The following is a 27878-nucleotide window of genomic DNA, read 5'->3' as shown; positions in this document are numbered from 1 at the left end:
TAGTTTATTTGCCAAAAGTAAAAAGTGACAATTAAATGCAATGTAGGATCCTAAATGGAGATCCTGGCAAAATTCAAAAAGGGTCCTTAGTTTAGTTAAAGGTATTGTATCAATGCTAATTTCCTGGTTCTAATAATTATACTATAGTTATGTAAGATGTTTACCTTAGGGGAGTCTGGATGAAGGATATATGGAAAATTTCTGTACATTTTTTGTAACTTTTCTGTAAGTCTAACAGTAGTTCAAAATAAAAAGTTAAGAGAAAAGTGATTTATAAAACTTGAAAATCCATTAACCATATAAGCCTGCCTTGTGGCTGACTTATTTCATAATTTAAACTTTATGTCCTTATCAGAACTTGTTTTTTGCAGATAAAATATATATACTAATTTGTATATATACTATAACAAAATTATTTGAAGATAAATTCTCTAATATTTTTATAGATAAACTGTACAGTTTTTGGTAGATAAATAATTTTACAACACCCTTCCTAGTGAAAACACCATAAAAACTTCACTAGCACTATATAGTATTATTATTTATACAGTTATCAAATGTTTGAACAAATAATTATAGAGGAGATATAAGAGCTTTCTGCTTTAACTTTAGTTGAAATGTACTAGATACTTTTGCACAACACCAAATGCACTTCAGATATCAATTTAAAATAAGCATCCTTTCTAAAATAGTTTTTAGATAGCTAAAGTGGACTCCTTCCCTGTGCAGAGCACTGTTTTAAAGTCATCAATCTGTTTGTTGCTTGGATATGGACACATACTCCAAAATAGTGTGGCCTATCTCACCACACTGTTCTATGTGATGAAAAGCAAAATGCTTCACCCTTCCATAGGCAGTTGAATTTTATGCAATGCAAGAACAAATGACTCCTCATTTTGCTCACTGTTTGAAAGTGTTGCTAGTTATTAATACCCCATCACTATTTCACATATATCCTGGTCCAGCAGTTTAAAGCTTATGGGTCTCAGTTGGTTACACCTCTTAAGAGAACTATTTGGAAACACTGTAGACATTTTTCTTAGGCCCTATTTTTAGAATGGAAGGCCTAATGGTATTTTAATGTCTCTATATATTCCCAGAACAAATCTTGAGAAAAATGCCTGTTACCTTTTGAAATTTAGCAAAGCTGGTGGGATTACCAGTGCTCCTCTGAGAAACATTGCCTTAAAGAATGAATTTTGACTTACAGAATGTTAGCAGTAAAAGGACTATGAAAAATGATCCAAACTCCAGCTCTTCCAAAATCCTCATTTTTCAAATGAGGAAACTGAATTTTAGCATGAGTGAGCTATTGGCCCAAGATTCAGCAGTGGAGGAGTGGCCATGTGAAAGTTGCAAAGTGATAGACTGAGGCTTTCCCGTAGAAAATGACCACCATAAGAGTCAATGACAATGATTCCATTTCTGAATTAAAGACTTAACTTTAGAACTTGAAAACAGTTTGCTGGCCTCCTGCATGAAACTTCATTTTTGTTACCCTAGAAGATTCTAAGAAAAGATGTAGAATGATTAAAAAAATAATAAAATAAAATAAAATAAGTCAGTTCAGAAATGAGGAAAGGTCCAGGAACCACTTGGGAGAATTGGGCTCCAGAGTGTTATTCAGTTTGCAGACATCTTTCTCATCTTCAAAAAATGTTGAATGTTTTTTCTGCTTTAAATGGTATCTGGAGTTTCATCAGTTAGAGATTCCATTACTCCAGTAAGCAGTCTTCTTTTAATGATGCAAAAATCTCTGGGAGGGTTAAATATTCATTTATTATTATGCATTATTCTGTGGTTTTTTTTTCATCTATTTTCTTATTTGAAAGCCTAATTGAGATTAGCTGTAATTGGGAGTGCTGTTTTGATTAAGGATAGGGAATAATATGTTTCAAGCACTCTGGTAGAGGTGGCCATCTAGGTGGAGTGCTGGCATCGGGGTGATCACAATTGCATTGGGACCCTGGGACCTTGGTCAAGAACTAGGAGGCAAAGAAGGAACACCAATGACAAGCCTAGCTTGTTTTATAGCTTTACTGTGGGCTGGCTCACACCTAGTGAAGAAAGCAGAAATGTATTTACCCTTTTCTTGTGTTCCTTAGCCCCTGACAAATACTGATTCAATGCACATTTGTAGGCTTTTGTAGAATGGAGATCTCACCCATAATGTATGTGATGGTGCCACTCACAAAGTGCATATCAAGATTTGCACTCTCAGCTGGGTGCGGTGGCTCATGCCTGTAATCCCAGCACTTTGGGAGGCTAAGGTGGGCAGATCACCTGAGGTCAGGAGTTTGAGACCAGGCTGGCCAACATGTTGAAAGCCCGTCTCTACTAAAAATACAAAATTGGCCGGGCGAGGTGGCGCATTCCTGTAATCCCAGCTACTCGGGAAGCTGAGGCAGGAGAATTGCTTGAAACCAGGAGGCAGAGCTTGCAGTGAGCCTATGGCGTCACTACAGTCCAGCCAGGGCAACAAAGCCAAGCTCCATTAAAATAAATAAATAAATAAATAAATAAAAAGATTTGCGTTGTGCTTACAAGATATGCATTCATGAAATTAGGACTTACTTGTACTACAGTAGTAAATAGAATAGGTCCTGGGTCAATCCGCCTGAGCTCTAATCCCGGCTCTGACCCTCATTCCCTCAGCGAACTTGGACAAATGTCTTATTTTTCTGTGCTTCAGTTTCCTTATTTGTATATTGGGGATGAGTAATAACACCTATTACTCATCCTGTTCTGATGCATGTGTGGCACTAAGAGCAGTGCCTGGTGAACATAAGTAACTGCATGTAGTAATTTTATGTTCTCCACATTCCTTAACTGTGTATCTTAATTTTATTTAAGAAAATATATTTGCGGCCGGGCACGGTGGCTCAAGCCTGTAATCCCAGCACTTTGGGAGGCCGAGACGGGCGGATCACGAGGTCAGGAGTTCGAGACCATCCTGGCTAACACGGTGAAACCCCGTCTCTACTAAAAAATACAAAAAACTAGCCGGGCGAGGTGGAGGGCGCCTGTAGTCCCGGCTACTCGGGAGGCTGAGGCAGGAGAATGGCGTAAAAACCCGGGAGGCAGAGCTTGCAGTGAGCTGAGATCCGGCCACTGCACTCCAGCCTGGGCAACACAGCGAGACTCCGTCTCAAAAAAAAAAAAAAAAGGAAATATATTTGCTAGCTTCTCTGAGATAAGATTCAGGACAGGCAGGAAATATTGAAAAACAGTGTTATTTAAGTGATCCTTTCTTAGTCCTAGAAATATCTAATATATTTCAGGTGTCTTCTTTATACCAATAAACTTGCCTGAACGAATTCATATTTTATATGCTAAAGCTAAATATTTCAAATACAAAACCTCCTCTTCAACATCTTCACTATTGAATTTGGTTACATATTAATGTATGTAGACAATTATATGAAGATCAGTATTCTAAAAGATATTCAGTTTTAAGGTGACTTTCTGAGAGGAAGGTAAAATATTTTTATCTGAATGTTGAGTTTCCTTTTTCCGTTTTTAGTACAAAGATCTCTCCCTTAACATTATTTTACAGACCCTATTAGTTTCATTTGATTTCAATGGGTGGCATATCCCCTTATATTTTTGTAATCTGTAGAAGTATGAATGGGGTATTGTAAATGTGCTTGTTTGATCAAGGAGTTTTAGAAGCCCAGCTATTAGGTCCTTACAAGAGAAGAGACAGGGAGAGTAGGTAGAATGTGTCCTGAAACTTGAAACACCAGGATTCTATTCCTGCTTCTGCCAGTAGGAGCTGTTTGACCTCAAATCCGTCCTAGAATCTCCCTGGAACTATCTCATATGAAGGATTTGAATAAGGTTTGTTTAAGGTTTGTTACATATCTAATATTGTGTGATTCTGTGATATCTTATTGGCCCTACATTTGTGAAGTGTATGCTTTGGTTTAACTGAACCGGGTATTTTCTTTCCCAGTTTCCTTAAAACTATTTGAAATACCTTTAGCAATTAACCAGCCAGGGTGAGAGATGCAGCCTTTAGCTGTAAAGTAGAAACAATTACCTGGGTCTGCAAGGAAACAAGTCCATGGCCTTGACTTTGTTAGTATCCTATCTCCATCCACAGAGCTGTGGATCTAGGACTGTTTGATGGCATGTCAAATGAATAAAGATAAGCTCCAGGGGCATCATTACTCATACTATTAACAGATGATTGTTAGCATTTTTTTTTATTTTGCATATGACAAACTAGAAATCTGAAAAGATAAATAACTGTACAAGGTCCAAGTTGCCACTCGTCTGTATGATGTTCCTTTTCTAGGGAGCCTGGGGAAGTTAATAATGGAACAGCTTACTCTCTGCTGCTACTCAGAGATGCTTGAATTTCTCAAAGGGAAGATAAAAGTACAAGAATAACATATTTTTGACCTACTTCTGCCTTTGCAATTTGAGGGCCTTCGTTTCCATGTTAATTTTTCCCTTTTGATGTTAAATAGAGCTCTTTTAGGCTGACAACTGTATATTTTAGCCCAGTAAATATTAAACAAATTATTGATGAATGCTCCTACAAGAAATAGATGGTGTAGATCTAGCTATTTCTTCTAGAATCAAGACAATAGAGTGGCTAAAATCACTGTCATAGGACTGAATGTAAAAATTTAAGTTGCTGACTATAGTAAGTATAAATTAAGATAATATCACAACACAGGGGCTAACTTTAATTTCACTATTATTTCAAAACCTATTCTGTAAAGACATTAATTTTCACCTTTCTCTTTTTTTTTTTTTTTTTTTAGTCATGGACTTCTGCCCTGTAGGTCCTTCTGTGAGGCTGCCAAAGAAGGCTGTGAATCAGTTCTGGGGATGGTGAATTACTCCTGGCCGGATTTCCTCGAATGCTCCCAGTTTAGAAACCATACTGAAAGCAGCGACGTCAGCAGAATTTGCTTCTCGCCTCAGCAGGAAAATGGAAAGCAACGTAGGTGTCTGTGTTTCGTTTCATTTTTAGAAGATTTTATTTAAGTATGCCATTTATACAGGAATGGATATAAATAATAAGTGTACAGTTTGATAAATTTTAACCAAGTAACAAGATCCATGTAACCAGAACCCAGATCAAGGAATAGAATATTAACAATATCCCCAGAAATACCTTCAAGCCCCCTGCCTGTCATATCTCACTCTTCCAAAAGAAACCTCTATCCTTACTTCTATCACCTTAGATTTGCTTACTTCTGAACTTCATATAAATGCAAATCATACAATATGTAACTTTTTAAAACCTGTCTTCATTTGCTCAGCATTATGTTCAAGAAATTAATTACATCTTCATATTGTGGTTCATTCATTCTCATTGTTATATAACATTCTAATATACGATTGAAACAAAATATATTTTTCCGTTCCACTGTTGATGGACATTTGAGTGGTATCCAATTTTCAGCTATTACAGTGATGCTATTACAATTCCTGTGTGTGTCTTTTTGTTTTTTTTTTCTGGAGACAGAGACTTGCTCTGCCACCTAGGCTGGAGTACAGTGGCATGATCTCAACTCACTGCAACTTCTGCCTTTTGGGTTCAAGCAATTCTCCTGCCTCAGCCTCCCAAGTAGGTGGGATTATAGGCACATGGCATCACGTCTGGGTACTTTTTGTATTTTTAGTAGAGGCACGGTTTTGCCATGTTGGCCAGGCTGGTCTTGAACTCCTTACCTCGTGATCCACCCACCTCAGCCTCCCAAAGTGTTGGGATTACAGGCATGAGCCACCATTCCCAGCATCTTGTGCATGTCTTTAATTGAATATGGTTATATTTATTCAACAAAAAAGTTTTCTAAAGTAGTTGTACGAATTTATGCTCTTACTAGCTCCTTATGAAAGTTGTAGTTGCTCCAAATCCTTCCCAATTCTTAGCATTGTCAGTCTTTTTCATTTTAACAATTTTGATGGGAATATTGTGAAATACCTGTCCAAATATTTTGCCTGCTTTTTGATGGTCTGTATTTTTGCGCTAAATTTATAGTTTTGTATGAATTCTGGATGCAAGTCATCTGTTGGATATATGTATAGCAAAGATCTCATGCCCTATGGCTTGCCTTTCTACTCTTATTAGCATCTATGATGGAATAGAAGGTCTTAATTTTAATGGGTCCATATTATCAATCTTTTCTTTTGTGTCTTTTGTTCCTGTGTCTTAAGAAATGCTTGCTTACCCCCAAACATAGAAGTTTTTCTCCTATGTTTCTACCAGAATCTTTATTGTTTTGGCATTCAGTTTTACATCTACTATAATTCTGGAATTAATTTTTGTGCATGGTGAAAGGTAAAAGATAGGAATTAATTTTTTTCTATGTGTATATTCAATTGACCCACTGCCATTTAATTATTTAGCAGACAATTTTTCCCTCTGCTCTGTAATATCACTGCTGCTATCAATCAAGTGAGTAATTACATGTATATCTATTTTTGAACCCTCTAATTGACAGAATAGAATTAAGACAATACCACACTATCTGGATTACTATAGTTTTATAGCATCTTTATATTGAATATTATATGTCCTCTATCTTTGTTCTTCTTAAAGATTGACTATTTTTGGCCCTTTGCATTTAATATAAATTTTAAAATCACCGTGTAATTTCCACAAATGCTGTTTTTGTTTTTGTTTTGTTTTTAAATTGGGACTGCATTAAATTTATAGATCAAATTCAGGAAAATTTCTTTACAACAGTGAGTTTTCCAACCATAACAATGATATACTATGGTAATATTTAAGTAAGTATTTTCAGTGAGGCATTTTAAAATTTCTCTCAATTACGTGTTACAGGTTTAACCATAGAGATCTTGCACATCTTCCCTTAGATTTATTTGTGGTCTCTGGTGTTTTTGATGTTATTGTAAATTATATGTTTTTAAAAATTTTCCTTTATTTTCTGTTTTTATGTATCCAAGAAATTTGATATATCACTCAACAATTTTTATAGTTTGTCTGTAAATCCATTTGAATTTTCTAAGTACACAATCATGTCATCTAAAATAATGACAATTTATTTCCTTCTTTTCAGTCATTGTGCTTTCTGTTTCTTCTATGTCAGAGAGAAGGTTTTCAATATTTCACCTTTAATTATGATGTTTGGTGAAGGGATTTTAGGATACTCTTGGTCAGATTAAGGAAGCTCTTTCTATTTGTAGTTTGCTAACACTTTTTAAAAAATCCTAAATGGGGTTTGAATTTTATTATTTTTTTCTATATCTATTAAGATGATGTATTTTTTTCATATTATGCTAGTTGCCTTTTAGAAATGCCAGCTTTATTGAGATCATTCACATACTATAAAATTCATCTGTTTGAAGTATATAATTAAGTGGTTTAGTATACATACAGAATTGTACAACCATCGTAATCATCTATAATAATTTCAGAGTGTTTCATCACCCTAGAAAGAAACCTACACGCATTAGCAGTAAGTTGCCATCCCTCTCCTCAGCCCCTGGTAAACACTGATTAACTTTGTTTCTATAAATATGACTATTTTGGACATTTAATATGAATGAAATCATACAGTATGGAACTCTTGTGACTGACTTCTTTCACATAGCAAAATATTTTCAGGGTTCATATATGCTGAAGCATGTAGTATTAGTACCTCATTCATTTTTATTGTCAATTGATACTCCATTGTAGGAATATACCACATTAAAAATCCATACATTAATTGAGGAATATTTGGACAGTTTTCACTTTTGGACTCTTATGAATAATGCTATCTGTGTAATATTTGTGTATAAGATTTTGTGTTTTTGTGTGAACTTACAGTTTTAATTCTCTTGGCTATATACCTAGGAGTAGAATTGCTGTGACTAGTATTAACTCTACGTTTAACATTTTGAGGAAATGCCATTCCTACAAACAATGTATGGGGGCTCCAGTGTTTCCACATTTTCACCACACCTGTCTTTTTTGTTTATAGCTGTCCTAGTTGATGTGAAGTGGTATCCCATTGTCGTTTTGATTTGCAGTTTGCTAATGACTAATTATGTTGAGCAACATGTCATGTGCTTGTTAGTGTTAACCATTTGTATGTCTTATATTGAGAAATATCTATTCAAATACTTTGCTCATTTTAAAATTAGGTTGCCTCTTTAAATTGTTGAATTGCCAGAGTTCTTCATATATTCTGGATACAAGTGTGCCTTTTAAGATATATAATCTTCAAATATCTTCCTACATTCTTCAGGAGCTATTTTCATTTTAACAACAGTTTTTGACTTTGAGGAAGTCCACTTTATCTGTCTTGTCTTTTGTTGCATATGCTTCTAGTGTATGTATTTTTAAAATTGGCTAATACAAGGTGACTATTTATTCCTTTGTTTTCTTTTAAGATTTTAATATATATAGCTCTTATATTTAAGTCATTGATCCATTTTAAATTAACTTTTCTGTATGTTGTGAAGTAAGAGTTCAACCTCTTTCATTTGCATATGGAAATTCAGTTGTCCTAGTATGTATTGCTGAAGAGCTATTCTTTCCCCCTGAATGGACTTGGTGCCCCTTGTTAAAAAACAATTGGCCATAGATGTATGGGTTTATTTCTGGACTTTCAATTCTATTTTATTGATCTATCTATCTTTCTTGATTACCACAGTTTGCAATACATTTTGAAATTACGAAGTGTGTGTACTTTAACTTTTTAAGGATTACTTTAGCTATCCTGGGTACCTTGCATTTCTGTATACATTTTAGGATTAACTTGTCAATTTCTGAAAAAAATCAACTATAATTTTGATAAAGATTACATATGTAAATATACCATTCAATCTTTGCTAAAAGAGCTGGAATGGCTATACTAATATTTGATCAAATAGACTTTAAAACAAAATTGTTACCAGAAAAGAGGAGGGATTTTTTTTAATGATAAAGGGTCAATTCGTCAGGAAAACATAACACAGCGCCAGAAATACTTAAATCTGACAGAACTGAAGGAAAAATAGACAATTCAACCATAATATTCCACTGTCAATAATGAGTAGAGCTAGGCAAAAGATTTAAAGGGAAATATAAGACTTATAAAGCACAATAAACCAATGAGATCTAATAGACATCTGTAGTATACTCCACCCAACAATAGAGAATATATGTAACACATATGCACCTAAAATTTTCCATTTTTAAACTTACAATCTATTTGTGTCTCTAAATATAAAGTATGTCTTTTACACACAATATATAATTTAATCATATATTTTTATCTATGAGACAAATCTCTGCCTTTTGATTGTAGTGTTTAGTTCATTTACACTTAATGTAATCATGATAAGCAAGTATTTGCATATGCCATTTTGAAATTTGCTTTCTCTATGACTTTTGTATTTCGTGATCCTTCATTACTGACTTTTTTGTGTCAGAAATATTGGGGTGTGCCTTTAAATTTCTTGTTGCTTGGCTATTTTTTTTAGTTATTCTTATTGCTTGCTCTGGAACTTAAAATTAATGTCTTAAGTTCAGATGAATATAACAGTCTAGTTCAGATGAATCCCAACCGAATTTCAACAATATCTACACTTTGCCTCTGTATAGCTTTGTTTCTTCTTCCTTCTTTGTACTATTATTGTCATAGAAATTACATCTTTTTATAATACAATCTCAACATAAGTTTATTGATTATGATTATAAATTATTGATTTATGCAGTTGTTTTTAAAAATCAGATAGGATAATAAAAGATTTACAGAAAAAATACATTTCTTTTGTCTTACTTTTACCTATTTAATTACCTCTACTAATACTTTTTATTTCTCCATATGGATTCAAGTTACTGTATACTGTCCTTTTATTTTATCCCAAAGGACTTCCTTTAGTACTTCTTACAGGGTGGTTCTGTTAATAGAAAATTCTCTCCACTTTTGTTTATCTGGGGATATCTTAATTTGTCTTTCATTTTGAAAGGATATTTTGCTGTATTTAGAATTTTTGACAAAAAAATTTTGACACTCCTTTATTTTATTTTCAGCACTTTGAATATGTTATCCCACTTCCTTTTGGACTCCTGAGTTTGGATGAGAAGTCAGATGTTAACCTTTCTGAAGCTCCATTTTATCTGATGAGTTGCTTATCTCCTGGGGTTTTCAAAATTTTATGTGTCTGATTTTTGATAGATCAATTACAATCTGTCTAAGTGTAGATCCTTTAGAGTTTATTTGAATTTTTGTACTTCTTGGTTATGCAGTTTAATGTTTTTCTCCAAATTTAAGAAGTTTTCAGCTATTATATCTTCAAACATTCTTTCTGACCCATTCTTTTATCTCTTTCTGGGACTCCCATTATCAGTATGTTGGTACATCCTCCAAGTCATTAAGGACCTTTTAATTTTTCTTTGTTTTTTCCTCTCTGTTCCTTAGACTAGATAATCTCAGTTTACTTATCTTAAAGTTTGTGGATTTTCTCTTCTGCCTGATCAAGTCTGCTGTTAAGTCTTTCTAGTAAATTTTTAATTTCAGTTATTATGTATTTTACTGCATAACTTTAAAAAAAAATAATCTGTATATCTTTATTAATATTTTGTATTTTTTGAGCCATTGCTGTTATACTTCCCTTTAGTTCTCTAGAAATGTGTTAGTTAGTTCTTTGAATGTGTTGAAATAACTGATTTAAAAGTCTGTCCAGTAAATTCAATGTCTGAGCTTCCTCAGGAACAGTTTTTGTTGACTGTTCTTTCTCCCTGTATATGGGCATATGTTCCAGTCTCTTTGGACATCTTGTAATTTTTTTGTTGAAAGTTGGACATTTTAAATAATATGAATAATATGAATAAGAATTCAACTCTGGAAGTTGAATTCTTCCTCCCAACAACATTTGTTGCTGTTTCTGTTTCTTGTTGCTTTAACTGTTGTTATTTATTTGTTCAATGAGTTCCCTGAACAAATTATGTTAAGTTTGTTCTTTGTCATGTCTGGCCACTGACACTTTTGCCAAGATAGCAGCCTAGTGGTCAACTAATGATTGGACAGAATTTCCTTAAATGCATTTAACAGGTATATATCCTAGTCTTTGCCAAGGGATTCTGTGCATGTTAGGGTACATAGTCTGTATCATAGCAGAGTCGATACTATAGCAGAGTCAATACTGTAGCAGTCAATACTATAGCAAAGTTTACAGCTCTGCCTTGTCCTTTAATTTCTGCTGGGTCTCAAGTCTGCCGGGTCTTTGTACAGGGTCTCAAGTCTGCCACAGGTGAGATATTTGGGCATTTCTGGGTCCTTCTTAGGTGTATGCATAGTCCTACACATTCACGGGATCTTTTAGATTCTCAGCAATGTATTAGAGCTTTTCAAATTTTCCTACAGGAATTCCCCACATTTTTCTTTTAATTTTTATGTTTAGCTTCTTGTTTGCCCTGAGTGATATCCCCACCTCAGACAGTTGCAGTGTTAATTGGTTATTTATATATATATATATTTTAGAAACACCCCGGGGAAAAGGCTTTGCACTGAGTAAGCTCTTATTCAGGTCAAATAATCACATTTGCTCTGAGGTGAGTTTCTAGGGAGCTAACAGACAAGAAAAATTATGACAATTATTTGGTAATGGGGCATTGTGGCAAGCTCCAAGCATGTTCTGCCCCTTCTAGTGGCTGCTTGGCTGCTAATTTTCACAGCTGATGTAGTTGTGAGGTTATCTAGATCAATAACCATATCTTATCACATGCTTTCTTAGACCATGCCTGATACTAAGTGCTAAAAGTGAAGTTTTCTGGAAACAATAACTGAGATGGAGTTTGGTGTATGGAGTATTTATTAAGCTTCAGCCTTTGTGTTAAGAGAGGGAGAGAAAGCAGAATTTGGAAGAAGGAGTTGAAATATGATCCAGGCCCACCAAAGCCTCAGCTAAATCTTTGGGGAGTTCTGGAATGTATTAGGCCTAGAGTTATCCCATGTTGAGCCGAAATAGTGGAGTCTATGTGTCTCCACCTCAATCAGTCATTGGATGTGGTCCTTCCTGGGAAGAGTGTGCCACTGGGTAAGGCAGATCTCTTCAGTGTTCCACAGCCGAGGCAAAACCCGAAGGATCTGACAACTAAAGGCAGTGGGCCAGCAAATGTAGCAATAGATTCCTTCTTGAAGGGTGGACATATATGGCCAGATCATATATGTGATATGGGCCAGACACATATGTGATTACATATATGTGCCACATATATGACTAGGCACATATGGTGCCAGATAGCCTTAATTTAATCAGAGACTAAGCTGATTTTGCCCCATTGTTATAAGGCTCCATCTGGTTTTTCTCTGTTCTGAGAGTATGGTTCTCCAGTAGTCTCAACCGAGAAGCTGGGAGGCTTACTATATTCCCTTTGTCCTTGGGTAGTTCCAAATTTTATTTTATTTTCTGCTCAGAGCAATATAATTTCTATAATTTCCATTCTACTTTTCCAAAGCTTTCTGCTTAGTTCTTCAGACTCCTGCCCTCTGTGGCAAATGCCTTGCAAGGCAAGCCTCCCAAAGTGATAGATCTGCTTCTCTATGTTTCCCCCTTTCACTGTCTACCTGGCTCCTTAGTATCTGGCTGCTTCAGCAACACCAAACTCTAATTTTTGTCTCTTCACCTTTGTGGAATTGCCAAAAGTTCTGCTGGCTTATCTTCTCTTTGCAGTGGTCACATGTGTTAGCACCATGCCAAGAACTGGCAAGTTCCAAAAGGGAAAAGGCATGCACAGATTGTAGACTCTTAGGGCATGTTCTCACTTATAGGTGGGAGCTAAATGATGAGAACACACGGACACATAGAGGGGAACAACTGATACTGGGGCCTACCAGAAAGTGGAAGGGAGGAGGAGAAAAAGGATCAGGAAAAATAATTAATGGGTACTAGGCTTAAAAAGTGAGTGATCTGTACAACAAAACCCTATGACACAAGTTTACCTATATAACAAACTTGCACATGTACTTTTGAACTTAAAATAGTGCTGGGATTACAGGCGTGAGCCACCAGGCCTGGCCTTAAAATAAAACTTTAAAAAAGAATGTCGACTCTTTGTTCTATAGTTATCTTCTCTCTGGGACCTTGACCACTCACATCTTAATTATCTTATCAGCTCTCAGATGCCTTCAAACATATGTTTCTTGTGTTTTATCTGGCTTTTCAAGTTGTACTTGATGGGGGCATTGATCTGCTGCAAGTTACTACATCATGGCCAGAAATGGAAGTTTGTTTTCTTTTTCACACATTGTTTAGTAGAGCTCTTCTGCTAAATTAGGATTTCCTCCAAAAGACAGTATGTAACTAAAAGCCATTAGAAGGCTGAATGAGTAAGACTGAAAGAGAAGTCCTTTAAGTCTTTCTGTTTTAACTACATTTTCTCCTGTTTTGTAAGAATGCTTAGTCTTCATTAGTGGTCATTTGGAAAACGTAACCCTTTGATACAGGATTTAAGAATTCATAGAGAAAACTTGAAAATCAAAAAATCATCAGTGTTATTTAACACTGTTGCTCAAAACATATCAGTTCTTGAAAATCAAAATAACATTATTAATATCTTTTTTTTTTTCAAGATGGAGTCTCTCTCTGTCGCCCAGGCTGGAGTGCAGTGGCGCAATCTCTGTTCACTGCAAGCTCTGCCTCCTGGGTTCACGCCATTCTCCTGTCTCAGCCTCTGGGGTAGCTGGGACTACAGGTGCCCACCACCACGCCCGGCTAATTTTTTGTATTTTCAGTAGAGATGAGGTTTTGCCGTGTTAGCCAGGATGGTCTTGATCTCCTGACCTCATGATTCGCCTGCCTCGGCCTCCCAAAGTGCTGGGATTATAGGCGTGAGCCACCGTGCCCTGCCCATTATTAGTATTTTTTAATAGCAAACTAAAATGTCACTTGAAACGTTGGCTCACCAATATCAGAGGATATTGCAAATATTCTAATCTTGGAAAAAATCTTATAAAGATTGATGAAACATTTATACTTAAAAACGTATGTCTAAAGAGAGCAGAAATTTCCTAAGTACACTCATCTGAGATCCTCTACTTGTCAGATAATCTTTTCAGAATTCTTGGTTGTAGAAATAATTCTCCAAAAATGCATCTGATAATTGGTGTTTGATGTAATATTTACCTAGAATTGAAAATAAGTATTCTGTCTCTTGCTTTATGGATAAACAGGATGCTAGACATATTCATAGTTTGTGTGCTATAGAGAAAGCTACTGCCAGCTACAATCTTTGTATATGCGTAAGAATATAATTTCTTGTATACACAGACACAGTTACTAAAAAGTGTAAGAATATATTGTATGCCAACCAGAAAAGTGTTCATTATATAATACAGTCTTAATCATGTAAGGGATTATGCTATAGAGCCACTTTATAAATACAACTAATGTAGTTTTTCTTTCATTTTTCATTCAATATTGATTGAGCACTTTTTCTTTTCTAAGTGTCGTTCCAGGTACTCTGAAAAAGTGAAAGTAATTATGGTGGCCAGAATTTTAATCTCTATCTGTCTAATGCCTTGGTTGTTAACTAGGGGTGCATTTGCAGCCCCTATTTGGGAACATTTGGCATTGTCTGTAGACATTTTTGGTTGTCATGAGTGTGAGAATAGGGGGAGTTACTACTAACACCTAATTGGTGGATGCAGGTATGCTGCCAAACATCCTACAACACACATGCAGGACAGCCTCCCACAACAACAAATTATGTGGCCCAAAATGTTAGGAGTGCTGCTTTTGAGAAACCGTGGTCTAAGGCTATATGTTTTGCAAAGTACTTTCTAACAGCAATAATAATAATAATAGTTTAGCATACTTCCTACCTTTAAGAAGAAGTGTTAAACCTAATCTGTGATACCCACGTGTAAGAAACAGAATATTAAAAGAACATTAATAACTACATGTAAACATGCTGTGATACAGAAAGTATAAAAGGACACAGGCTAAATGTCAATGGAATAGAGCGATGTCAATTACATAAACAAATCCTGAATATTTTAAAAGAGAAAGGCGCCTACTTAGCAAAGAGGATGGAAGAAAGTGTTCTGGTGGAGATGTTCAGGGCTGTGGACTTGCGTTGGGTGTCAGGTTCCTACTTAGCTGATGAAATGAATGGTGACTAAAACTTGACTCTTGTCTCAATCTTCTCCTTCCAATTTGTGAAATCATTTGCCCAAGGAAATAGTAATTCACGCCCTTTACATTATGTGCCCCATTCTCCTTTCTGAAGTGCTTTCATAGCTGTTAGTTCAATTTGTTTCCAGAGTAAATCTCCAAGGTATTGTCATCTTTATTTTATAAAGTAAGAAACGGAGGTTCAGGGAGGTCATTCCCAGCTTATTTTAAATCCAGTCCCCCAGGCTCCATCCTCCCCCAAATAGTCCACCATCCTGGGACCATCTTGAGATTTGATTATTAATCCTTTTTAATACCCACTGCTACAGCCCCCTTCTCACAAGAGCTCTCACATGTCTTTCCAGAGTGAATCAAGCCAAAACCCACAACTTGTAACAGCTGCTTTTCCCAGTGCATAGCTCTGTAAATTCGATTCATCTTCTCTTAATATCCTTTAAATCAGTCATAACTCCTAAGTCATTTTGTTCCCATATAGGACACACAGTTGTCTTATCCTTTCTATCTTATGTTGATGCTAGGTCTTGTAAAGTAAATAGTGTGCTAAAGTGATAATGCTGTGGGAACTGTTCAGAGGTTTTAAAATAAACATTTGTGCGTTTCCATAGTTGAGATGTGAGAACTCAGGGGGCTAAAGTTCAGGACCCATCAATCATACTGAGCTTTCTGACTAATCCTTTACCTAGTCTGTAATCATATATGGAAAGTCGATTTTAAATGGTATTTCTTTGGGCCTGAGGAGATCTCTCTGCCATGAAAGAACTTCAGTTATTTATTAATTCATTTTCCTCTTCCTTTTTGTAGCACCTTATTTGCTCTGTCTAGCTCTGGTTGCTGCTAGCAACCATTTCAGTGCACAAGCAACAAAATTGTAGTTTCAGGATCCTGGTAAAACACACAGTCTGAATTCCTCCTATTGAATTGTGGGTTTGTTTGGAAGAAATAATTTAATACTATTTCTTTGAGGTACTCACATCAATATTTTGCTAGAGATAGATGAGGTACTTACATGGATATTTTGCAAACAGCATCGTGAAGGTGCTGAGCATGTCTCTCAAGCCCTTTAAACCTCTATTGCCGCAGCTTTACAATAGAAATAATAATACCTAAGTGGTAGAATTGTGTTATGGGCTAAATGGGATAATGTATTTGAGATAACTTTATTTGAGAGAAGCCACGTGCCCTGTGCAAATGTAAATCCTTCAATTCAACAGACATGTAGTAAGTGTATTCTATGTACCAGGCAGTTTACCAGGAACTAGAGAAGGCATGAAGACAGGCATATTTTTAAGGAGTTCATAGACCAGTGGAGAGATGGACATGGGACGCACAGACACAGACTCTGAGACAAGGAGTTGAGCTCACATGGTACATTTGGGAGAGACATGAGACAGTGGTGGGGTGGGGGTCACAGGAGTGGGAAGGGAAACAGGCCAATAAAGAGTAGATTACTGGCCAAGTGCGGTGGCTCACATTTGTAATCCCAGCACTTTGGGAGACCAAGGAGGGTGGATCACTTGAGGTTAAGAGTTTGAGACCAGCCTGGCCAACATAGTGAAACCCCATCTCTACTAAAAATATAAAAAGTTAGCTGGGCATGGTGGCATGTGCCTGTAATCCCAGCCTCTCAGGAGGCTGAGGCAGGAGAATCACTTGAGCCTGGGAGGTGGAAGTTGCAGTGAGCTGAGATCGTGCCACTGCACTCCAGTATGGGAGATGGAGCAAAACTCCATCTCAAAAAAAAGAAAAAAAAAAGAGTAGATTACTAAACCATCTACCATAGTGGGCAACTGGAGCAATCCCATGGGAAAATCTGGGAACTAGTGTACAACATGTGGTTTAGAATTAGTCTACTAGAGGGGCGAGGGAGCTGGGATATGCACTTCCTTTAGTCTTTGAAACTGACAGTATCTGGTCTAGCCCATAAGTACAATGTCCTATAGGAGAAGAGATGTGGGATTGTGAAGGAGGGGGTATAAACTTGGCTGCCCCCTGCAATGGAAGGCTTTTGTGCCTGTTGGTTTCTTCTTCATTCGTAGCACTCTTTGCCTTTGGTTTCTAGCATATTGCTGTTCTCATCTGCCTGTCACTGCCCTGGCCACCCTCTAGTCTCCTTCCTTTTTCTACTGGCCCCTTAAATGTTGATATTCCACAGGATTCTATTTTCAACCTTCTTTTCTCAACATCTTATATGTTTTCTCTGGGAAATGTCTTATTTGCTTATAGCCACATATGCACTGATGATTCTTAAATCTATCTATCATCCCCAATTTTATTCCACTTCTCTAAGCTTCAAACCTCCATTCCACTGTCCTTGCTTACACCTCTCAAGAAAAACTCCTTTGTCTCCACATCTCCAAGGGCCTCTACCTGTGTGGCTATATCCCATAGTAGTTCTCAGTAGTTTTTGACCTCCAACAACATTTGCTACATTTTTTTTTTTTTTGAGTTGGAGTCTTGTTCTGTCACCCAGGCTGGAGTGTAGTGGCACAATCTTGGCTGACTGCAACCTCCACCTCCCGGGTTCAAGCAGTTCTCCTGCCTCAGCCTCCCAAGTAGCTGAGACTACAGGTGCGTGCCACCACACTCAGCTAATTTTTGTTTTATTGGTAGAGATGGGGGTTTCACCATGTTGGCCAGGCTGGTCTCAAACTCCTGACCTTGTGATCTGCCTGCCTCAGCCTCCCAAAGTACTGGGATTACAGGCGTGAGCCACCGTACCCGGCCAGCATTTGCTACATTTAATCACTCCTTCCTATCTGATAAACTCTTCACCTGACTTCCAATTGGGTTTTCCTCTTTCTTTGGCCACTTATTCTAATCTCCTTTGTGTTTTCTCCTCATTTCTCTCACCTGAAGACACTAGAGTGCCCCAGGCCTTCGGTCTCTCTCCTTTTGTGATCTAATTCAGGCTCATGGCTTTAAATACCACTGGTACACTGACAAGTACAAATGCTGATCCCTAACCCACATCCCTCCTCTGACCTCTGGACCTGCATGCATATGTATGCTTGCAGCATGGACACACACACACACACACACACACACACACAAATTTGCCTTCTATTTGTTTCTATTTGAGTTTCTAAAAGGCATGTCAAACGAAACAGGTACAAAACCAATCTGATATTGCCCATGCACTTTCTCTTCTCCCAGCTTTTCCCACCTTAGTCAATAACAATGTAGTTCTTCCAATTGTTCTAGTTAAAAACTTGGGGTCATCCTTGACTCTTCTTTTTCTCTTTCATACCATATCTGATTTGTCTGCAAATCTTAGTGGTTCAACTGTCAAAATATATGCGTGATCCAACCAGTGCTCACTATCTCCACAACCACTGGGCCCAGCTCACTTGGATTTGTGCCTGGATTATCCTTCCACCCTCATTATTGGCTTCCTTGCTGCCTCCCTCTGCCCCTTTGGGCTATTACTGCCTCTTCCTTGATGCTTGCCTATGCACACAGAAGAGAAAGGGATCTTTTAAACTTTCACATCTATTCTCTCTAAGTTTCCTAAGGCTTCCCTCTCACTCAGTATAAAAGCCGTTGGTCTTTACAACTGTCAGGCCTTCATCAGTATTGCTGCATTGCACAACTGCAGGAGAATGCTCGTCATATAGAAGTCAATGTGAATAGTAAAACGTGAGAGTTCCCTGACTCCCCTCTCAGGACATGCAACAGGGGTGTCTCATGTGTGGTCACCCTGCAGCTCAGACCCCTAGTGGGAGCATGCAGACAGGCAGGTGCAGAGGCCTGCAAGAGTCCTTTTGGGCCCCAGCCCCACAGCAGTGTCTCAGGGTGGGTGTCTGTGGCTCCTAAAGCCCAAGTGGGCAAGCTCTTTTTTTTTTTTTTTTTTTTTTTTTTTTTAAGATGGAGTCTCACTCTGTCACCCAGGCTGGAGTGCAGTGGCACAATCTCAGCTCACTGCAACCTCCGCCTTCCCGGGTTCATGCGATTCTCCTGCCTCAGCCTCCCGAGTAGCTGGGACTATAGGCACGTGCCACCATGCCCAGCTAATTTTTGTATTTTTAGTACAGATGGGGTTTCACTATATTGGCCAGGCTGGTCTCGAACTCCTGACCTCGTGATCCGCCCGCCTCGGCCTCCCAAAGGGCTGGGATTACAGGCGTGAGCCGTGCCCAGCCTGCAAGCTCTTTTAAATTTGCCTTCTGTAGACGGCTTGTGTGTTAATCAACTCGATGGACCCTCTGCCTTATCTTAAGGGCAGGGAACCAGTGTGACAGCTTCTGTACCCCAAGTTTTTGCCCAGTGTATGGAAGAATTAGATCACATGTGAGCTCCAAGGATGAGTGCAAGGTTTTATTGAGTGGTGGAGGTGGCTCTCAGTGAGGTGGATGGGGAGCTGGAAGCAGGAGAATGGAGTGGGAAGGTAGTCTTTCCCTGGAGCCGGAGCACCCAGTGGCCAGACTCTTCCATGCTGAACTCCCCTCTGCAGCTGAATGTCCCTCTTCTCTCTTTCTCTGCCAAGTCGTTCCGTCTTCGCTGGTCTGCTGGTTCTGAAGTTCAGCCGCTTCGTGTGTGTGTGTGTGTGTGTGTGTGTGTGTGTGTGTGTGTGTGCGCGCGCGCTAAGGTCTTGGGTTTGTATGGGGGCAGGATGAGGGGTGTGGTGGGCCAAAAGGCAACTTTTTGGGTGTGAAAACAGAAATGCCTGTCCTTACTTAGTGCTGTGGGTCTTCAAGCTTAAGGGTGGGGCCTTTGTTGGGGAAAGCTTTGTTGTTGCCCTCTTCTACCCAGTGTTTCTGCCTCCTGTTTGTATCATTTGTGCCTCCTGGAGTTGTGCAACATAGACATCCCACCCTACATTATCTGGCCCTGAATGCCTCTCTGACTTTTCTCCTCATGTTTTTGTTTTTACTCTCTAGGCTGTAGCTACTCTGTTCCATCTGCCTGCAACGTTCTTGCCCCAGATATCTCCCCTGGGTTCTTTTAATCAGCTGCCACCCCCTGTCTGTAGGGCTGTTACATAGAACATGTTAGGGAGAGTAGTCAAAAATGAGATGAAGAAGAGAAGCTATGTAAGGAACAGCTGTCATTATTGTTGTTATTTGGGTAGTGATAGAGCTAAGGATATGCCAAAATTCTTATGAAGAAACTTCATGATCAACTTGTCTGGTACTTAACATTTCATTTTGCTGTAACTTGAAGCTTGAAGCTTTAAAAATCCTTTTAAGTCCCCAACAACTTCTTTTGATCTGTGACCACGAGAAATGCTCATCCTGTGGATTTCCACTGTTTTTCTGGGAGAATTACAGCTTGTTTTGACTTTGCTATGCCACATACCCAGGATAAAGAAGCAGTGCCAGATAAAATAGGTTTCTTGTTAAGCCTAAATACTACCTGTTCTCTTTGGGCTCAGTAATTCTTGTTTATAAATCATTTGAGATTAGGTTTCTGTTCTCTGCCAAACATTGCTTTGCTTGAAGTGGCACAGTGGTTCCTAAAACAGAAATACAGAGGTTTTCTTTCCTCATCTGCATTCATTCTTCTTACTCTCTTGCCAAGCTAGCTGCTTGGCTTACAGATTGATAGCTCAGAAACTCAACATCATAGGTTGATCCTTGGGCTTTGTACAGAATATTATTTTGTTCAGTGGCTGGAGACCAAGGCCATCTGCATTTTGTCAATATTATGCCTCTGAATCAGAAATCAGAATAACATTTCAGAATCACAATCAGATTGTGGTCTTACAGATTACAGTAAAATATGGAAATTTTTAGCAACAAGTCAAAAGTCTGATATTATTTAACATATATGATCATAAGTGCACATTCTTGAGCCTATTTTGTTCAATAATCAGTTCTGATTAACAAGAATGCTGCTCATTTGCAATTCAAAACATCATCTATTTTAATTCTGTATTCAGCTTTATATGCCCCATCATGGCCAATTTAATCATAGCTAATAGATCTTTACAGAACCAGGTAAACGAAAAAAAAAAAAATGCTGTTTTTTTTTTTTTTTTTTTTCCCCACATAGCAGAAATATTAGCTTAGTTCTAAGTTTCATATTTTTTTTTTTTTTTTTTTTTTTTTTTTTTTTTTTTTTTTTTTGAGACCGAGTCTCGCTCTGTCACCGGGGCTGGAGCACAGTGGCCGGATCTCAGCTCACTGCAAGCTCCGCCTCCCGGGTTTACGCCATTCTCCTGCCTCAGCCTCCTGTGTAGCTGGGACTACAGGCGCCCGCCACCTCGCCCGGCTAGTTTTTTGTATTTTTTTAGTAGAGACGGGGTTTCACCGTGTTCGCCAGGATGGTCTCGATCTCCTGACCTCGTGATCCGCCCGTCTCGGCCTCCCAAAGTGCTGGGATTACAGGCTTGAGCCACCGCGCCCGGCCCATATTTGTTTCCCAAAATTCCTGGGAAAGGATACTATTTATGTCTTTTAGATGAACATTATTCTTTAAGCTCAATCAGTTCTTTTGAAATTGAGCAACAGTGATGTGGCAGTTGTCTAGTAATTCAGATATCCTAGAGTTTGAACTCCAAACTCTGGGCCACCCACTGAAACCAATGCATGATTTAGAATCATCACATGAAAATCTGTGAATCTCTTTTGAAATTGTGACTTCTTCTGCTAAATAGCATTGTGAGCTTCATAACTGCAATTCCATTGAGCTCAGCAATTGGGAAGTAATTTGAAGTCTCCGTTCTCACCTGCTCTATCCATATGTTTATTTTGTGTCTGAAACCCTGCACACATTTAAACAAAAAGTTAAGTTCTTATTGAGGAGGCAGTGCAACATAGTGTTTTAGATATGTGGTCTTCCAGATATTTTTGCTGCATACCCTCAAAGGATTTTGACAAAGTACACAGTTCTTGCACAATTTTAAATTAATATCTAAAACATTTTAACTGTGAATGTAAATAGTGTCAGATAATAGAATGTAAAGATTATAATAATTGACATATAACTATTTTAAATGTGTCCAGTGAAACCTAAATCCCATAGTGCCTTGACATTTACCAAACATTAAAAAATTATAAGCTCCTCTTGTAACATTCAGCAAATTTTACTTTGCTCCTTTTTCTCTCTGAACTCATTTCTATTTCGTTTTGCCTACAGAATTTCATTACAGTGTAATATCTTTTCAATGCTTAGATTATTTTTATCCCCCTACCATGCATCTCTAGAACAAAACTGCATAAAATAGAAACTATTACTTTAAAAAACTTTCCTTCAGTCATAAGACTCTGAGTGTCAACAGTTTATTTTCTGATTAATTTATCAAAAAGTTGTACTTTCAATTTATTATAAATGCTTATAAATAATTACTAACCTTAAATGTGACATATATTAGAATTCCATATCTTGATGTATTACATGAGGTTTGTTTTCCTTGAACACTGGTTTGTGTAGACTGTGTCAGAGTTTCTTGTAGATGGTAGTGCTTTGAAAACTTATTCGTATGATTAAACACATGGGCATGAAAGAGTTTTATGAATAATGGCATTCGATTATTTGAGAAGCTTCCCATTGTACTGTCAAAAAGCAAATAGTAATGATTTATCATTAAAATTATTTTTAATGATTAGATGACAACTTGATTAGATTCGCCTTCCATTTTTGGAAGCACAGACTTGGAAAGCACCTTACTTGCAAATGAATTTGTTACCCAGTCAGTAAAGCCATTCATGTTCTCTACTTCTGAGAATATTACCAGGATTTATCAAATATCTGTTTATTACTCTTTTACTTTGAAGCACTTTGTTTAGCTCTATATATTCAGGAAAATTTATAAAAAATGGAAATACTGGTTAATTTCAATTAATTTTTTCTAATACAATATTTTTATAAAATGCTTTTTATATTATTACATGCTTTAAATATATATTTATCAAAATTGAACCTGTCAGTTTTGTTCATCCAATTTATGTAAAATTTATCTAACTGGTAATGCCAGTCTTCCATGTCAAACTTATTCATCAAATCAGTTACTTTCTGAAAGAAATAGGCTGACTTTAGTTTTTATGTTTAAATTTCCATACGATGAAATTCACTGTATGTGTGTGTGTGTCTATAGTTCTGTTTTAACACATGCATAGATATTTGTAACCACCACAAAATTAGATTACTGAACAGTTCTATCACCCTACATATATCATCTTCATCTTGTCCTTTATGGCCAAAACCACACTCCAAACCTCTGGAAACTGCTGGTCTGTTCTCCACGTCTCTGGTTTGGCTTTTCTAGATAGAATGTCATACATGGAATCACACAGTATATTCCCTTTTGAGACCTGCTCCTTTCATTTAGGATAATACCTTTAATATTCATCCATGTTGTTACATGCATCAGTGGTTAGTTATTTTTAATGCTTACTAGTATTCCATTGTATGAGTGTACCTCAACTTGTTTATTTGCTCGTTGAAAGGAATTTGATTGTTTCCAGTTTTTTGGTAATTGTGAAAATTCCTACTGTAAACATTCACTTACAGTTTTTATAGGCAAATTTCTCTAAGATGAATACCTAGATTGGTGTCTGTCCACTGTTTTTCCAGAGTGGCTGTATCATTTTGCATTCCCATCAATATCAATGTACACAACTTCCAGTTACTTCACATCTTCTCCAGTACTTGGTATTGTCAGATTGACTTTTGTTGTTTTTGTTTTGACCATTCTAATAGGTGTGTAGAAGCATCTCACTGTGGTAACATTTGCCTAATGATGAAAGTGTTTTAATATGCTTATTTGCCATCAGAATATCTCCTTTACGAAGTGTCTGTTCATATCTTTTTCTCATTTTATGGTGGGAATGGGGGGTTGTTTGATTTCTTACTGTTGAGTTTTGAGAGTTCTTTATATATTCTGGGCACAAGTCTTTTGTTCAATATATGATTTGGAAATATTTTCCCACTCTCTGTACCTTGTCTTTTCATTCTCCTCACAGTGTCTTTCACAGAACAAATGTTTTTATCAGTTTTTTAATGCAACATACTTTTGTATCATATAAGAACTATTTGCCTATCTCAATTGCATAAAGATTTTCCTTCATAATTTCTCCCAAGACTTTTTCAGTTTTCATTTTATATGACCTACATTGAGTTACTTTTTGCCTAAGGTATAAGGTGTAGGTCAAGTGGTAGTTTTTTCCTTTTCCAAACGGATGTCCATTTGTTCCAGACACATTTGTTGAAAGGCCTATATTTCCCCTATTAAACTGCTTTTGCACCTCCATCAAAAATTGATTGACCTTGTTCTCGTGGGTCTATATCTGGACTGTTTATTCTGTTTCATTAATTTATGTGCCCATTCCTTAACCAAACCACATTGTTTTGATTAGTATGGCTTGATATTAAGTCTTAACATCTACTAGTATGAGTTTTTCCACTGTGTTATGTCTCAAAATTTATTTTTCAGTTGTAGTTATTTGCCTTTCTATATAAGTGTTAGAATTAGCTTGTCTATGTTTATAAAAAAAAAGTGTTCCGAAGATCTTGATTGGATTTGTATTAAAGCTGTGGATCAATTTAGGGAGACTTGGCATCTTAAAAATATTAAGTCTTTCAAGCCATGAACTTGGTTTATCATTTATTTAGGTCTTTCTTGATTCTTTTGTTGGCATTTATAATTTGCTCATATAGGTCTTGCACATATTTTGTTAGATACTTTGAGAACTATTGTAAAAGGTACTGATTTTAAAACATTGAGTTCCCATTGTTCATTGCTTGTTATGGTAAACATGGTTTTAAGATGGTTCCCAGGGTTCCAGTTCCCTGGTGCACTCACTCTGTATAATCCCCTCACTTCTGAATGTGGGGATGAACTGAATATCATGTTGTAGTCACTCCTATAATTAGATTATGTTATTTGGCACAGCTGACTTTAAGAAAGGTAGAATATCCTCAGTAGACCTAATCAGGTAATCCCATAAACTAAATCTCATTTCCTAGGAGTTTTTATTATGAAAGATGTTGAATTTTATCAAATGCTTTTCTGTATGAGTTGGCATGATCATATAGTTTTTCCTTAGTTTGTTAATGTAGAGATTACATTTATTACTTTTTGACTGTTAAATTAGCCTTGCATTCCTGAATACATTCCACTCAGTAATTATTTTGATTTTCTTTTCTTAGGTTATCTTATCTGGGTTCTGCTGAGATTCTTGGGTTCCAAAAAAATTCCAAAGATTTAGATTCTTGTGTCTAAATTTATATCTTTCATTTGATTTAGAAAACTTTAGCCACTAAATTTTCAAACATTTCTTCTGTACAAATCTCATTCTCCTTCCTTTCCTTCTTAGATTTTTAATGACATCAATGTTGGACCTTTTGATAATATACAACAGGTACCTGAAGTTATGTTCATTTTTTTGAAAACTTTTTTCTCTTTTGTTCATATTAGATAATATCTATTAATTTAGCTATAGGTTCACTTACTCTGTCTTGTCATCTTCACTCTGCAATTTCGTGTCTTTTAAAAATATTTTAGCTATTTTATTTTTCAGTTCTGAGCTTCCATTTGATTCTTTCTTATAGTTGCTATTTCTTTACTGAGAACTTCTATCCTTCATTCACTTCAAATTCGTTGACATTTACTTCATGGAGTATGGTTATTACAGCTGCTTTAAAGTAAGTCTTTGTCAAATAATTTCAACATCTAAGTCACTTCAGGGGTGGTGCCTATTAATTATCTTTTCACTTAGGGGTTGCTGAGAATGCCCTGCTTCTTTGTATGTTAATTAATTTTAACTTATATCCTGGGCATTTTGAAAATATTATGATATTCTGGGTCCTGTTAGAATGCTCTGGAAAATGCTAATTTTGTTTGTGTGTTTGTTTCTTTTCATAGTCAGTTGACCCAGTTAATTTCCAGTCACAAGTCACATTATGCCTTCTAAGGGCTTTGTTTCCAATGTCCGTTCAGTTTTCAAAGCCTTTGTAGTGCTCTTTGGATCCTCCCCATGAGTGTATTTCCCAGGGATCAGTCTGATACTTGGGCCATGGATTACATTGTTGCTTACTTCTCAAAGCTTTTGGTATTCTGTTTCAGATCATTTTCATGCATGGAGACCTGAGAGATAAACCCAGGACTTTATACATAGCTCTGTGTGATCTTTCATTTCCAGCTCCCTCTTCTCTGTGATCTCCCTGAAACTCTCTGACTTCCAGGGACCCTTTGCCCTGGTCCTCTGTTGAAAAAGTTGTAGTTTTAGCTTTTTGCGCTGTTGTAGCCAACTCTGGGGCGAATAGGCAACTTTGGCTGCTGCTGCCACTGTTGCATGAGTACAGCTTCCATGAGCACAGATTCTAGGGCCCCCTCCAAGGGATGGTCAGGAGAGGAGATGTCTCAGGGGACTCCCCTTCCTTTGGTTTTGCAGGGCCCCTTCTGCTTATTCCTCTGACCAAGGAGAGAATTTCTCTTGGTCAAGCCTGCTGCACAGTTCCATGATTTTGTTGCATTCATTCTGTATTGGGAAATATGAGTAGAAAAGGAAAAACACCAGAAAGCTCACCTCCTTATTACTCTTTTTTAAAGTTTTTATTTCCCTTCTTAGTCCACTTACTGGTCTTTACTGTTTGGATACCACAGACAATTGCTTTGTGTATTCTGTCCACAACTTTTCGTTACAATCACAGCGGGAGGTAAGATGGGACATTTTTACACCATTTTAACTGGACCTAGAAGCTTAGAATCCCACTTTTCACTTCAAATTTTAAGATGTGTATTTTGGTAGACAGACGGACAGACAGAATAAAATAAGTTTGTTGCCTGAAATGAGCCTCCGGTCCTCTACTTTCGGGGTTTATTTGTGCTTTTTTAACTTTGTCCTTCAAAGATTTTCCTTCAGGAACAATATCTTCTCTGACAACGTTTGGAGAATGAGAAGGCAGGATAGCAAAATGGAAAATATTTTATATTGTCTATGTATTTGGAACTCCAGATGTTTTACACCCAGGAGCATGTGCCATAGCAGGTTTGAAATGTTTATAAAGTGCCTTTCTTTTGTCAGTTGGAAAAAAGGAACATTGTGAAAAGGGCAGTAAGAAAGGAAATACTTAATGACGTTACCCTGCATGTGCCCTCAGATAGGCAATTATAGAAAAGAGGGAATTTAAGGATGTGGAAATTGATTCCTTTAAAACTATCTCTGCCTGTAATATACCGTTGGAAAGCCCTTGTATACCTCTAAGGAAACACATTCCACAGTTAGAAGATGGCCATTGTAGGATCAAGCAGACCTGGCTATTACCTTGGTTCCACTTCTCTACTGATAATCAATCTGTGAAAACAGGCAAACATTGGATGAAAATGGAACGTGAGTGATGGGAATACATGTACACATATACAAGTGATTGCATCAGTGTGTGTGATGAATACTAAGCTCAGAAAAATGCTGAAATTGTGAAGATGGAATAGCTAAGTGTTAGAGGCTGGTGGGGTCTATGGAAATGGTGTTTGGATTAAAGATTTGTAGAATAAAAAAATCAATTAATTTTAAGCCATGCTGCACTCTGGTGAATATGGTTAAGGTAGTAACAGAATAAAACAAAATAACCGAAGAAATGATGGCCAGACTTTGCAATTCAAGTAGTAGTGTTTTCCTAATAGTGTTTAATAATAACAGTGTTATAATGGTATGTAACTTGCTGAGCATTTATTATGTATAAGTGCTGTGCTAAGCACTTTAGATACATGGTCTTATTTGCTCTTCCCAGCAGCACTGTGAGGCTTATGGTTATTCTTCCTGTGATGAACTGCGTATTTGCATCCCCCACCCACAGATTTACATGCTGAAACCCTAACCCCAAGAGGATGGTATTAGAAGGTG

The 27878-nt window shown here is 37.1% G+C and overlaps 1 protein-coding gene across 16 annotated transcripts in view; it reads left to right on the top strand.

Moving 5' to 3' along the window:
• CORIN (corin, serine peptidase) overlaps positions 1-27878 on the top strand; it is a 264257-nt gene that overhangs the window by 108918 nt on the left and 127461 nt on the right. For all 16 annotated transcript variants that reach the window (XR_012434810.1, XR_012434811.1, XR_012434809.1 and 13 more), the window contains exon 5: positions 4776-4957. Coding sequence is in view for 11 of the 16 variants with exons in the window: in XM_045392336.3 (XP_045248271.2) it covers positions 4776-4957 (182 nt within the window). In the remaining 5 variants the exon portion in view is untranslated. The remainder of the gene's footprint in view (positions 1-4775; positions 4958-27878) is intronic.

Source organism: Macaca fascicularis, chromosome 5, assembly GCF_037993035.2.
Source record: "Macaca fascicularis isolate 582-1 chromosome 5, T2T-MFA8v1.1".
Taxonomy (NCBI): domain Eukaryota; kingdom Metazoa; phylum Chordata; class Mammalia; order Primates; family Cercopithecidae; genus Macaca; species Macaca fascicularis.
Note: the sequence above shows the minus strand (reverse complement) of the source record. Positions and strands in the feature narration are given on the sequence as shown.